Source organism: Vanellus vanellus (genome assembly GCF_965231255.1).
Source record: "Vanellus vanellus genome assembly, chromosome: 5".
NCBI lineage: Eukaryota > Metazoa > Chordata > Aves > Charadriiformes > Charadriidae > Vanellus > Vanellus vanellus.
This window is the reverse complement of record NC_138910.1, coordinates 58,163,078-58,178,992: the sequence shown is the minus strand read 5'-3', so window position 1 is coordinate 58,178,992 and position 15,915 is coordinate 58,163,078. Positions and strand designations below refer to the sequence as shown.

The 15,915-nt window shown below is 37.1% G+C and overlaps 1 protein-coding gene across 1 annotated transcript in view; it reads right to left on the bottom strand.

The window, feature by feature from the left end:
• The window catches only part of VAV3 (vav guanine nucleotide exchange factor 3), a gene marked incomplete at both ends in the record, with an annotated part of 175,846 nt that overhangs the window by 131,204 nt on the left and 28,727 nt on the right, over nucleotides 1–15,915 (bottom strand). The window contains one exon of the mRNA XM_082484521.1: nucleotides 7,336–7,452. Within this exon, the coding sequence (XP_082340647.1) occupies nucleotides 7,336–7,452 (117 nt within the window). The remainder of the gene's footprint in view (nucleotides 1–7,335; nucleotides 7,453–15,915) is intronic.

Below are 15,915 nucleotides of genomic sequence, written 5' to 3'. Positions count from 1 at the left end.
AATGAAATTACAACCAAACTAACTACCATAGCATTCTTCAGGCTAAACAAACCCTGAATTTTTAATATACACAAAGAAACAAGCAGGAACTACTGTCTTTGAAAATACGTTATTTGGGACTTTTCACTCAAGTACACTTCTGCTTTACATAGGAGAACTACCAACCGTAAACAGCTGGCAGGTGGTCTCCAGCTTGCCTGCACGAAGAGGGTCACTCCACAGACCGAGCAGAAATCATAGTTCGGCTTTCCATCAGCATGCTAACATCTCCCAGGTTTGGCCCCACGACATCACTAGCAGCTAGTCTTGGAGAATGTTTACGCATGCTTGACTAACTCTTCACAGGAAATCCCAAGGCTGCGTAAGAGATGGTTTAAGCCACCATCTCCCTAGCTCGCAATTTGTGCCTCTAGGGTAGAGTTCAAGAGTCGTCCTCTCTCTGGTGGAGGTTTATCACAGACACCATTCAATAATGTTTTAAATTCATTTTATATGTACATTAATTTATATGTTTGTGCATATATATTCATTATATATATACACACATAGAGAGAGAGGCTAGGACATATCTTTCAGTAAAAGAGAAGTTTAGCTCTTTCAAATCATTCCAAGGAAAAGAATATGAGGAAAAGAACCAAACTTAGTAATTACACTTTCTCTATTTTTTTATAGTGGAATGGAGCAAAGACAGTCACCAAATTTTTTATTTTAAAACTATGCATAGATGATGTATCAAGTTAATTGAATTGCTGTTGTCATCATTAATGCATACAACAAAGAGACATCTGCCTCCTAATCTTTGATTTTGAGCAAGATACAGTCAGCTAAGATTTAAAGTGAGCTCCAGGAAACAATAAGAAAAGCAGGTGACTGCAAAAATGTGTTTTAGGTAATTCATAGCGTTGCTCACTTCAGTCTCTTGCTCAGATAAAAGGCCAGGCACAGAGGAACAACACCAAACATTAGAAGAACACAGTTTACCGGTATCATAGTAATTAAGTTTGCTGTAATCAAAACTCTTTAAGGATAGACCAGTAAGAAACTGAATGTTTTATGTAGATCCTACATAAAATCATTTCCCATTTTAAACAGGGTGCCCATTTTAGTATTACTTTTGAATAAGCATCCTACTGTATCTTGAACATAACCTACTCAAGCTCCAACTGTCCTCTTCCTCCAAAATTCCTTCCATCTCAAAGAGAAATGCATGCTACCAGAATTCAATGCTATGAGTTCACTGTCTCCAGCATACATCAATCAGGTACACATAACAATTGGACAAGATTATCTTAACAACAGAGAAACTCACTAAGACACTCAGTTTTATTCATATTAGCAGTTTCTCATTAACCTTGACATTCCAAACCTGGTCTCATTTGCTGAAGAATTAAACAGAAGCCTACATTATGTAAGGACTCAGTCTTCTGATACTTCCAAAACATCCCAAGCACTCCCTGGATTAAATTTTTTCATTAACGATCAAATACTTGTGGTATGTTCAACACCTTGTGATGTGGTCAAAAATGAAGATTATCAGTAGCGTTTTCATCAACTGGAAGCAAACATTAGAACTTGAAAAGTTATGACAAACCTTTAAGAAATTCATGAAGATTCATTTGGAAAGATGAGTGAGGTGATAGTATACCAGTATTCTGACACAAGAACATTCAAGACCGTAATGCTGAAATATTTAGGCCTAAATATATATACTCATGTACAGGCTATAAGCTCATGCCAATGGTTTTAGATTTATTGAAGTTACATTCCTAGTAATTTATACGGACTCTTTGGTGACGATTGCTGCAAAAAATTATTACAGATAAGTACACTAAGTTTACCTAGTGTTTGCAATGATTTCCACTGACACACCATGGCAATCTATTTCTATAATTTTTCAAGGACTTTCCAAAAAGGTGGTTGATGAGCTATACCATTATTCATCCCACTTATTCACCCACCTCATCACTTTGCCCAAAACTATGATTTGTGTTCTTTGGGGCTGGAAGTCATTTGTTGGTATAATTTAAGGCAAGCTTTAGGAAGGTTACTGAGTGCTTGACCTTTGTGTAACTCTATACAAACAGAAACACTATCTAACAAATAAGGTCTTCCATATATGCCAAGCCTTTTAGCAGTTTTGCAACAGGCTAGTGTTTTCTTGCTCATTTTGTTGAAAGCATTTCCATGCAGAAGGAAGCTGAAACCCGTCCATATCTTATGTTTCTTCATTCTCCCACATTCACAAGTACACCTTGAAAGAGTTCAAGTGTCATTCATCCCAAACCAGTGCCTCTCTCTGAAACACTTCAAAACATTAAAATGCTACTCCTGAAAGCAAGAAATTATTACAGATAAGTACACTAAATTTACCTAGTGTTTGCAATGGTTTCCACTGACACAGGTAGTTTCTTTGAGCAAACCACTAAGAGATTTTTATTTTTTTTTTAATTCTACCACTAAAAGAGCTTGGAGAATGAAGATACAGAGCTCTGTTTTTAACAATAGTCTTGTTTTCACCAGTTCATTTCTCCTCCTCCATTTACAAAAACATGCCATAATGTCTTGGCAAGCTCCCCAATGTTCTGCAGTTTTAATGTGACTTTTAGTAAAAATGCTCATATTTTGCTCTATTACCTCACTCATTAAATTCACTAAATAAAACATACAGCAACTGAGGTTAATCTCAACTGCTTCAGTTTTATTGAAGATTTCTAAAACATTTTTCCTCCTCTCTCTTCCTGGAAAGGTATATAACTTTTTAATAATAACTGTTGTTCTTTGTTGTGTTGATCGTGGTGTGTGTATCTCATGCACATCTGCCTGATCTTCCTGGAATCTGTTAAACCTGGGGGAATACTAACACATCAGGATCTTCAACTACAGCATGACTTTCTGCTGCATCATAGCCCGGATTTCCTTTGCACTAAGAGTGACTAAAATGATCACAAACTACATGACCTTAGCATATACACTCAATATTTTCACAGCAGTTGCTTGCTTTTATGTGTCACTGGAGAGTTAGCTACACTAGACATTATGTTATATGCTTTTAAACAATTAGGTACTTGTTTGATTGGTAGCTGTTGATATTTCATCCCCTTGTTTGTTTTTAAAATCATGATTGAATATTGCATGTTATTTCTAGACATCTATTGGAGGACCACTACTAGGTGGTTCTATGGCTATGTTCATATTAGATCAGTTATAACATAAAAAGCACTCTGCTCAGCTACACATTGCTTAGACTATTTAAAAGAGAAGTACAGAAAATTCTTTTTTTGACAATATCTGGACACCATTTTCCCCCACACAGGACCTCAAACACTGGACCTCTGAGGCCAGGGAGCATCTATTGACATCAACAGATGCTGGAACTAATCCTCAGATTCCCATTTCTGCAACACATTAGCTGCAAACTTCCTTCAGAGAATAGGGATAGCAACAATTTGTTGCGGCGTACCAAGCAGCAAAGGCTGCTGTTTGAGTAGAGTGCAGGCCTCTCGGAGCTTAAAGAACAAGTATCAACAGAATTTGTTGATTCTGGCACACAGGTAGAAAGGAAGAGACTGACAACCCCGCACTAGTGAAAAATGACTCTCCAGCATGGAATTCATAATGAAAATGCTGTCTGGCACTCCACACGCGTGGGAGGGCATTTCATGCTCTGCCAGGAACATAACGCAGCAACAATGAAATTTACCGATAGAAAGGTGACTGAGTGGGAATGCATGAATACTGTAGAACTCAAGGAAAAACAAGTTTTACATAGTTTTAGAAAGCATGATTTAAGAACCTTCCTATTTCTGTGTAATGTAGCCCCTTCTTTTTTCAAGCACAGTCAGACTAAAAATAAGAAAACCTGTGTTATTATACGTGAAGACGAAGAAAACCCTCATCTTGTAACAGCTAATATCAATATGGATACAGAATGTACACATTGAAAACATACTCATGGAGTTACCTACTTCCCTGTTTCTTTACCTATTCTCTATTTACATGTTGCTACTTCAACTTCACCTCTGATTCCCATCCACACCACATACACCCTCTTCTTTTTCTCTAATCACCGAGAGATCAAAGAGCCTCTGCAAAGTGGAGGACAAAGCTGAAGTCAAATTTCCATACCTTACGTCAAAGCATCTGAAAAGAGCTCATTTACCCCTAGCTATTAAATGCAGGTTTCACCATTACATCAAACATTTTGTAACCAGTATTTCAGAAGGCTGATAAAAGTCTTACGACTATATAGGCAGTAGCATGCTACTTCTACCATGCACGTGGTTTCGCTGACAATTTCTTTAAAGATTTGAAAAACACCAGAATATTGAAAAAAAAAAAAAAAAAAAAAAAAAAAGAGTTTCCATCACCAGGTCTCTCATCTGATTTTCCCCTTCAGTCTTATTTCCTTGAAGGCACACTTACAATTCAAACATTTCTCCTGTTCCCTCCATGAGCATCCTTAAATAGTCATTGAAATCTGTCATATTAAAGCAGAATATTCCATCGTAAGACAACAAATTCAATAATCATTTTTTTTATAAAATCAATTGAAGCATTTAAAAGTATCGGATATATAAGGCTTATGGAGTCACCTCAGATACAGTTTATTTACATCACACCACTAATAACTACTTGCCAACTTCTGACATCTCAAGACACCTTCCAGTACATTCAAATGTGTTAGAGACTGTAGATATTGCATGCACTCATTCCATCACCTATTTGGGCAACAGTTTAGAAAACAGTTATTATCCTTTTTGCTTGTGCCTGTAATCATTTTAAGATCATTCATATTTTGTACACATTTAGGGAGAGCAGTTCAAAGAATCCTTTTAGGAACAGCAGAATAACTTAGTTGCAGTAGCATGAAAAATCTGCAGCACTGCTTTTTTGGCCTTTTGCATATATACAGCTTCAATTCAAGAAGGCTGGAGATTTAGGACTATATTGGAGTTGTTATTCAGAGGAAAAAAATCATGAAAGGGAAGTTGAGAAGCAAAGAACAACTTGAAAAAGGTAAGCTTTCTTATTTTCACTGCTGCTACTAGCAATCAGAATTTCCAAATTAGTAAGTACATTATTAGATATGCAATTGAAATCCCATGCCATTTTACAGATATTCTCAGCTCACTGTACAAATACATGTAAAACCACAGACATAACTCAGCATAAGGCTAGCTATATGTTTTAATACAGTTGTAATTTTCCCCTCCACTTAATGGCCTCAAGTTCACCAATTGCTTTATAGGAAGCTGACTACATGCTTATTTGCAGAGGCTAGTAAAATATACAGATCAGCCTATCTAAATACAGCACATTGCAACCTCCACTTGTGTGTGGCAAGCTTCCACACAAGCACGCAATGGAAACAGCTGAACAGCAGAGCCATTATGCACCTAAGAGCATGCCCAACACAGCTATTGCAAGGATTGCACAGGCTTGTTCAATTTAGCATCTCCACCTCTGCACAAGCAGCTGTTACCACGCACATAGTTAGCCTCATTAAAGAATCCCACACACCAGTGTCTTTCAAATTTGTCACTGCATTTTTACCTGGTAGCTTTCCAAGAAAGGTGACAAAGGCCATTAAAGAGGCCAAGACTTGAGAAACCACTGCTTGTTAGCTCTATCACTAAAACTGAAATACCAGTACCAGGAATTATTAGTTTATTTGCGCTATACTGCGGCAACAAACATAGTAAAAAAATCCATGGCTCTGCACCCAATTTTACTCTGAGAAGAGAAATAAAATACTAAATATCATGGATGGAAGACAGTATTTTTTCTAACCAATTATTCTACTTACATAAAATTGTAATCTAAAATAAATTCTGTTAAAATGACAATTAAAGTGACAGAAACATATTTGTTAGGTTCAATTCAGCCTTAATTCAGAACTTGTTTACTGGGTATTCAGTGATGTAGCAATAATAATGTGCACTGTAGAATACTTCTTCAAAACTACACTGTATTAAAAAAATGGACTGCTTATGTTTATGCAGCATGAAATGTGAAACTCAGCAATTAATTAGAACACAGAATAATAAAAAAATTCTGTGCATCAAGCATAGGTATCAAAGATTTGAAACAAGCATTAAGATATCCGACTTATTAAATACCTTAAGACATTGCTAGTGTACCAAAAAAAAAAAAGTCACAATAATTTTAATTCCTCTGCTACTTGCACAATGAAAACAAAAACAAATCTCATTTTTAATGGGCAATACACTAAATTTGTTAAAAAGGCCACATTTTAAACAAAAGCTTTGTCTTAATGATGATTTATCACAACAAAAGATGTTCAGCATAACAAAAGAACCAGTGGAATTACCGGGTTTATCTAATTTTATACTCAAAGGACTTAAAAACAGATTCGGAAAAATAATTAGATATTTTGGTTAACAGTAATCACTGAACCATTTCAAACAGTCATATTGCAGGCCCGATTCGCACTTGCACTCTTACATCACCTTTATCTTTACGTTGACTTATAAGAAGAGCAGTGCATAAAAATTAGTTAGTGAAATTATGATCGCTTTAAAAAAGCAATAATGCTTTGAATCTACTAAATGTGAATAAATAACTATTTTTGGTGCTACTTCAGGTAATTTTTAGATCTTTTCCTGTGAAATTAGGGTAATGATACCCTATGACTCAAAAGCAGAAACCGAAGTTGAACTGAACATATGCTGGCAATGACAGATCAAACAGATACGTAGGAGGTTGTGAACAATAGACTGGAAAAAGCTTTTACATACAGAATAACTAATCATAGGCTTACAGAATAACCTTCAGGCTGTGTAAATTAGAATAGTCACATTAACCCACCGTAGCTGTGTCTGAGCTTTACAGCACTTTAGAAAAAACAGATTTAAAAACTAATTGTCAAAAAAAAGTTTACAAGGGCAAATACATGGGTGAATTTCAAGCACTTGAGACTAAAAGAAATACACTCTGTGCCATGTGGTCTTACAATGTATAGGCCCAGGGTTTCTGAAGCTACACTATTTACAACAAAAGTGATTTCACAAGACAGCACTTGCCCACAGTTTGCCATCTTCACACATTTCATATACCTTTAGCTCAGCATCTTTCAATCCATTTTTTAAGTTCATCTACGCTTTTCACACCTTCAGAACTTTCCTACCAGGGATTTTTCTCTGCCCTTTATTAGCCCCTCCAATGTAAGTCTAATTCTTCAGCTTTCTTAATTCTTTCCACTGTTTTTTACTAATGAATGCTCATTCATTAGTCACAACTTGTACACCACATCTACAATCTACTCAAGCAGCAGAACACAGATGTTACTCAGGATATAATTAAAAGTATCCTTACCTTTCCAAAATCTCTCACATCAAACAAATCGAATGCTTCAAAAAGTTCACTTTTCTTCATCCCAAATATTTCACAACATGCCGAAAGAAAAGTCCTTATATTCTTCAAGCAAAGAAACTAGGGAAAAAAAAAAAAATACTAAGTATCAAGTGTGTCAGTTAGCAACTTCTGTGCTCACTTTGGTCACAAATACACTACAAAATTCACCAATACAATTATTTGTAAGTCAGCACTTCCGCTATGCTGTGATCTTCCACTGGTTCTAATTCAGCCACAATAGTTCCCTTCAGACTGAAAAGAGTTAACCAAAATCTGAGGAGACACTTTGTGAACAGAAACTATTTTCTCTTTTTACATAAACAAATAGAAAAAACAATATGCTACTAGATACAAATTAGTCTAAATACAGGCTTACTTTTCAGTTCTCTACAGACAGCATAGAACAAAACAAAGTTACCTTAATAAAATTATATTGATATAAGAAAGTTATTCTTTATGTGTGCCTTCAGCTGTTAAACTAAAAGTCTAGTTTGAATGTTTAATGAACACACTGCACTGTTTTAACACACTGAAGACATTAGGAATACATATTCTCCATCTGGAACACAGGAGCAGATGAAATTTGCAATTGCAAAGTCATTTACAATTTATCTAGTGGAGATTTAAGATCCTCAAACCACCTTGATTTCTGTACTGAATCAAAGGCTATTTCCTTTGAAGTTATCCACATGCATCAATGATCATCTGAGTCTGGAAAAGAATAAAGCTTCTGCCACAATACTCTCATCATAAGGGTTTTAATGCATTTTCCTGTAGACTATTTTTTGAAAGACCTTACCAGTACAAAAGACAATAACTAAAGAGGGGTAACTAAAAAGTGCAATATTCATTCCTGATAATGATTAAGGTCCTAGTACTCCATAAAGGCGCTACCGTAGAGTCTTATTTATGCAGTACAGTTCAGAAGCAAACACGATATTTAAAAGCAATAGTATTTCAAATGACCCAGCACCGTCCTTCAAATATGCATTTAAAAAGTACTAATACAGCAACTCATTATTAAAACTGAGTTCTCAGAGTTCTCATGTTATAGCGGATTCGTAAGAACAAGGATCATTTCCATTAAGATGGATTATAGATTTGCTATACGTTCCAACTTAATGTTGTTTATAAAAGCAGTATTTTTGATATTATTACGGAGCGTCACAGCCATACCTTTCCTGAGTGCAAAGTAATAAATACCCAAACTGCTTACTCAGACAAAATATGTCACTGGTTTACCTTCAGCATGAGACAACAAAATACCAATTCAACAGGGAGCACCGCGTCATGTCTTACATAGAACTAACCAGTCAAACACAGAAAAAGCAGAGCACCTGATAGATCAGATTTACAGCAAGATTACACATGTGAAAGCACTGATTCAACAAGAGAAGCTTCAACTCTAGCAGCCTGTCCTCATAAGGGAGATGCTCCAAGCCCTTAATCATCTTAGTTGCTCTTCGCCGGACTCGCTCCAGCAGTTCCCTGTCCCTCTTGAACTGGGGAGCCCAAAACTGGACACAGTATTCCAGTTGTGGCCTCACCAGTGCAGAGTAGAGGGGGAGAATGACCTCCCTCGACCTACTGGCCACACTCTTCCCTATGCAGCCCAGGATTCCATTGGCCTTTTTGGCGACAAGGGCACATTGCTGGGCCATGGATAATTTACTGTCTACCACAACCCCCAGATCCTTCTCCTCCAAGCTACTTCCCAGCAGGTCAGCCCCTAACCTGTACTGGTGCCTAGCATTCTTCCTCCCCAGGTGCAGGACCTTGCACTTGCTTTTGTTGAGCCTCATTAGGTTCTTCTCTGCCCAGCTCTCCAGCCTGTCCAGGTCACGCTGGATGGCAGCACGGCCCTGCAAACTTGCTGAGGATACACTCTGTCCCCTCATCAACCAGAAGATGAGCTGGTTTGGGAGTCCACAGTTTTAAAAATGAGATGGCACATACAAACATCATTTTCTGATATTTTTTTATTATTTTTCTTAAAAGCCATCAAGGGTCACTAGGTTTCTCCAAAGCAGAATACTGATTCAACTTGAATACTGATTTACTTTCTTATGCTGAAATTCTTACAGCCACTGACACATCTTTTTCTCAATGGAAAACTCAGCTGCCTTTTTAAAATTTAAGTTTTGAGTTTCGATTAGTTAGTGCTGAAGTCTTCCAGTGCAGAGAAAGCTTACAGCTGCATTAAGTTGTTTACCTCTAAAGAGAGCAAGAAGTTAAGGGAGAGACAGGAGCTGCCATGGGCCTAAAATCCGGCCTAGATTTGCTAAAGAGCATTTTAGTGAGTTGCATTTAGCTTCTTAATATAGCTAAAAAAAAACATTTAATGTATCAGCAGTTACGCATAAACAAAATGCCCTTCCCATTCTGCAAAATTTCTCCTATTATTCTTAACAGAGGTCTCCTACAATAAAAGATAAAACTGGCAGCATTTTTTCAACAAGATTTATCAGTTACTTCAAATTTGGATTTGGAATTTTGTGACATCAGCCTTGTGTTTAAACTATCATTATATGCAAATAGATGGGAGAACATATTACAAGAAATTAAGTTTTCCTTAGCCCACATGTTTTAAAGGAAATGTTAAAGTACCTACACTGCAAGTAATAAATTAAATTCTTTGGAGTATTCTAATAGAGAGACCAAAGAAGAATCTAATCTCCCTCCCCTTTTTTTAAATACTCACTAATTCATTAAGTGGTAAAGTGCTCTTAACATTATTAAATGTTAAACACGCTTGATATAATTATAATCTAATATTCAATAACCATATGACAACACAGCAGTTGTATTACATTTCTTGTAGACTCTAGAAGCCACAGGCTAAGCATTTGTCAAATCTACCTGCACTTGAGATGGGACCACATCATCAATGAGTGTGCGCCAAATGGTGCCTTTAGCAGAACAGGCCTCTTGACAAAATAGTCTACCCTCACGGCTAGCTCAAAGACTGCTTAGTGAGTTTAGTTGGGCATCTAATGATTCAGTATCCATCATTTTTCTCCTGTAAAATGAAGTGAAATGCTCATTACTAAACTATTAAGCTAACCACAGTAACTACAAGGATAAAACTGTGGGACTACTAAAATGAAAAATGTGTTCATACTTATATGCACTCATTTTGCAATAAAATATGAGGAAAATAAAAAAAAAATCTTTAAAAATAACTTATTATGTGCTACTCATGTTTTGGAAAAGTTATTTGATTCTATTACCCAGAAAACTTTCAGAAATATTTCCAAAACTTCATATTGCAATCATCTAAAGAAACAATTTTCTGCAATGGAAACAAAGATTTTTATCGCTGTGGTTGCTGCATGAAGAGGTACAAATTAGTAAAAGAAACCTCCAAATTAAAAAAAGAGCATACACCTAAAATCTAGGAAGTTCTATAAAAGACAACCCTCCTCACTGGCAATAAGAAAAAGGCACCATCAGTTTGCAGTCTCTCATTAGTAAGTACAGTCCTCAGGATATTTGGAAACCTAGTACGTTATTGTGTTTCTTTTTCAAAGAGAAGATTATGCTTCGGCACACCACAAGGGAGATCATTAAAGGCATAAAGAGCAGTTGGGTACCCAGTTCTCTTAGAGATGCAAGAAGAGCTAGGCATCTCTCATTTGGTCTAATCTTCGAAAGTCTCCTCCACAGGAAATGTTGTCTTTCAGTACAAGAATAGGTTTCGCTTCATTAAAACATAACTTAAAAACATTCTCTTGAAAAACTTTTCACTGCCTTTCTTCTTTCTTTCTTTTTTTTTTTTTAATTACATGGCTATATTAGGAGATGGCAGTCCAGAATTCTTAATACGTGGATCAGTAAAAATATTGCAATAGGGTAGTATAAGCCATAAGTCCAGAAAAAGTTTACACCAGTGAAAAATAGAGGTTCTATCTGGCTCATCTGCAGGTATACCATCATAGGAGAGCACACGCAGAGGCAGATCAACAAAAGTCACAACCCACTAGGGTTCGGGACCCTGAGCACAATTTTCAATATTAAGATCTGTAGATTATCAAGGCATTTCTAAAGCACCCTAATATTTCACAGCATAAGTAGTTACACTGCTACGAATTGATAACGGTGTCATTGTCAGGGCTGCTGAAATGGTAGAACTCTTGTGATAAACCACTGGTTTTTTATTAAACAGATTAGAGATTTAGTGGCCTCTGGTTCATTCTGCACTGAATTTAATTTTGTGAGAGGCATTAACACAACGTTTATTTAAATGAAAAGCAAGTTTGCAGAAAAAAAAAAAAAAGTCTAGCACCTAGAAAAGCAGGTATGTTTTATATAATTGGGACTGTATGTGTCTGAACTTAAAGCCGAAGAGAGTGGGCAAACTAAATTATAATAGGTTCCACAAAAAATGCATGCTGTTTTCTACCATAACATTTGTGACTTCACACAAAGAAATTTATTTGAGGCTTTTTCAACACAGTACATGGTTATGTGTGCTGACAGAAATGCAGAGAAATATTTTACAAAGGGTAACACAAAAAGCACAGGCAGGACTATAGCTGCCCACAGGGAAGAGAGATTTCTCTGACCAGGCCTCTAATGAAATGAAAGGCTAAATGCAAAAGAAAAAAAAAAATCAATTTCATATATCCTCTATTCATAGAGGTATTTCTCAGAAAATATATTTTAGCACTGAAGTACTTCAATGGAATAAAGGTCTGTTTGGTGCAGACCATAATATTCAGTATCTAGATGTATCTTTTGTACTAAAAGCACTCCTTAGGGTGTTCAGGGACCAACACAAAGAGCTCTGAAGATCAAATTCTGCCGTGAGATATTTATGTGAAATTCCAACATAGCAACACCAGTCAGGCGAGTAAAAAACAAAAGGCCAAGAAATTAGAAGTATGTAGGAAAGACAGAGTTCTATTCCACATTCAACTTTTTTTTTTTTAATTACCAAAAGTGGAAAAAACAGCTATTTGTATTTATTTCAACTTCCACCTCCTTTTTATTATGATGATTTAGTCACAAGCAAGGAAGAAAGCTTGGGTAGCTGGCAGTTTCCTGATCTGGATCAACAGACTTTCATACCGCGTTTAGGACAAATGAGAGAACCTACTGAAGCCTGAGCATCTGAGACAGCCTGAAAAGATACTAGGCTATAAAGGGGTATTAAAACCAAAATGGATCACTGTCACTCTATGTCAGCGAAGGTGTTTTTTCTTCCAGCGTGCTTCACTTTTGCTGGCATTGTATACGCATCCCTTCATCACCACACTTCCAAGGCTTTTTTGCATGTTGCATTCATGGCCCCACACAGACTCCAGGGGGTTCCCAATAACTGGCTGAGAACTGAGGTCAGTTGCTCCTAGCCACCATCACCTAGAAGCTATGATGAAAGAGTAAAAACATAGAAAAAGGAGGACTCTGCTTAGCCTGATGAAAGAGTAAAAACATAGAAAAAGGAGGACTCTGCTTAGCCAGCCGTCCACTTGTGATAGTGTTCTCCACTGCCAACCTGAACTCTATCTCCCGCAACCCTGCCCAAATGGTGGTCACAATGGGTGGATCTAGTCTTGGTGGCTTCAGGGAGAGAGATAACAACACAATAGCCATGGGCTAACTTGAGCAATGCTGGTACTGTAATCAGTATGCAAATATGACTATAGGTTAATCATCTTGCGCCCATAAATAGTGAAAAGCCCAAGAGCCCTTTGAGCTCTACTGCACTGCAGCGGGTTGCACGCCAGGATCTCCCCTTGAGAAGGGACACCTCTCAAGGTTACCTCTTGAGATTCATAGATTCCTTGCTGCAACAGATCCTCAGTAAATAATTAATAGCATGCTAAACTTTGAAATTTTAGTTAAGTGATATAAAGATTTGATTGTGCATATATAATCCTTTAGACATAAGCCACTGACCAAGTCTGGGACAAGGATTGGATCCAGCTGCACCTAGACTGCTCCCTGAGAAGGAGTTTAGAAAGCAAGGGAGTCCTTTCTGAACCTCATGACTCAACAGGATGGTCCCCCTGACAGTTCTGTCTCACCCTGTCCTCTATGCAGTAAAAAACCAAGTGTGCCTTGCCATTGAATCTTGTTAAAACACTGTCACATTTACTATCAAACTTTGTTAAATCCCTGTTTTGTATCAATAAATGTATCACTGCTTCTCTCTATGAATGAAGTGCATCACTCCATCTGTAACACCACTAAATCTACTTTGTCTCCTGTGGGAGAAATAAAGCACATCAATCGGGGAAAGTCCAGAAACCTTCCCCTCCTATTCCTCCACTAAATAGCACCGTTTTATAAACTACACAGCTGCAGCTATTCGCCTTAGCTTAGTCTTTAAACAGCCTTATAGGCATAAACAAAAATCAGTGGGGTTTTACGTAACAGCAAGCATTTTATGACAAAAATAGTTGAGGAAAGGCCAGACATTCAAAACAAGTATATAAAAGGGAAGTAATCAGATGAGCAAATTTGGCTTCAATTCACACACCTCAGAAGGCACAATCACTTTCTTTTTTTAATTTCTGAAATACTGATGTTACATTGCAAGGAGACACATACAGGCTTGTGAAGATGTGAGATTTTTCTCTTAGTCATTTATGGTCTTAGAATAGCAGAATTACACAAGAATAGAAGGCAGAAGAATAGAAGACAAACAGATCATTGCCATAACACTCAGATGCTCTTTGTACACCTCAGTGCTTACTGCAAAACATGGGCTCCTGACCTTTCCTGTCCATTTCTGGGATGCTGATGAGAACATATTAGCTAGGAGTATCTCGTTTTTATTTCCACTCTGTTCTTGAGAATATACACAAAAAGGAAAATAATGCAGTTATACCTCTTGAGCACGAGGAGAACTGAAAATTGCCATAATGGATTTAACTGGAAGAATTGCTTTTCTACATTCTGTCACTGCAACTGATATGTGCAAGTTGTTTCAGTGAAAGAAAGCAATGAAACAGAAGAACTCTCCTCAAAGTTTCCTTCAAAGAAGTTGGTCAATGCCCTTAGGGTTGCAGATTTTTCTGTTCTCACTTGTTTCAGTATTTGTTGCAACAACTGTGTTGATAGGAGTAACAAATTCCATACTAACACTGTTTGAATCCTGCTAAGTCCAATCTAAGAGAGAGATCCAGGAATTCGCTACTGTGACTAAACAGCACCATAACCTCTTCTAGCCATTACGTGAAGATTGTGTGACCACGGCGAAGCCATGCAGCAGCAAGACCATAATTGTACCCTGGACCTATATACATAAAAACCCAACAATAACTAGAAATACAGACCCAAGGGTTTCATCAGCTCCTACATGATGTGTGTGCATAGGAAATGTCTAGCTTCCTTTAAATTCTTTCAGCCACATCCAATAAAAGCAGAAAATTAGGTATTTACAGATACGCTGCTCATATATCAAGGGTTCCTTTCCTTAAACGAGGCTGGACGGTTCCCCATCACATGTCATCTTTAACAGACCAATCCCAAAAGCAGGCTTAACAAAATAGGAGCGCTTTATACCTCTATTAGAAGGCACATTTTTAGGTGGGTTTGTTGTTTCTTTTTTTTTTTTTAATGTCTGTGCATTCATTACACCAGATTACTAGGTACTCAGACAAAGCAGGGCCCCACTGTGGTACTGACAAAATTGTACATTTAGGGTTAACAATTCAGCACAGAAATCATTCCTGGCTCCTTCACAGATTTCAGCAGCCAAAGCAGATTAGATTAGTTCTGCTCTGCCAACAGGAGTAATTATCACTATATGCAGTAAAAAATAGCTGTAAGGATTTCTAAGTGAATGAAGTACGGGCCCACTGATGAAGTCTTAATTCAACACCTATTAATGTCTTTTCCTAAGCCAGCAAGAGGGAAAAGAGCAATATCAGAGTCAATAATGGAATTTTTAACATTTCTATTGTTCCTACCTGTGCCACTCTTCTAGTAAAGATCTTTAAACCCAGAGTTTTGCTGACAGTACGCAATGCAAAAGGGCCATAAGGAATTTAAAAACCAAGTCAATGCAAGAGGATGAGTGCTCCTGTTTTCAGTAAGCAAACAAAAGCTACAAGGCTGTCTCCAGAGATAATTTAACTGTCACAACATCACATTATTCTTTTTCTCACTCTTAGATAAAACATATTAACTTGCAAATTGCATTTTAAAAAGAAACTAATGCACACAGGAAGAACATGTCACTCACAGCAAAGGAATTCAGTTTTAGGTTCTCCATTTGGCCTCTTATTCTGCAAACCAACTCCATCATTCAGATGGTCAATATTTTTAAAGCTCTAAGCAGGAGCAAACAAGCCAAATATTAAATACCTCCTAAACTTTGCTCTCCAAAAGAGTACAAAGCAGATACACTATAAAGATGGAAGAGACAGCACGAGTTCTGGAAGAGGCAGGCTCATTATCGATGTCTCAGCAGCTTACAGCCTATATACCTTAACTTAAGAACCATTTTGGGGTAACAAAACATGCAAGACTGGTACCATTACATAACTGTGAAGAATTTCGCTAAGAAATGTGCGATGCAAAGAACAACAG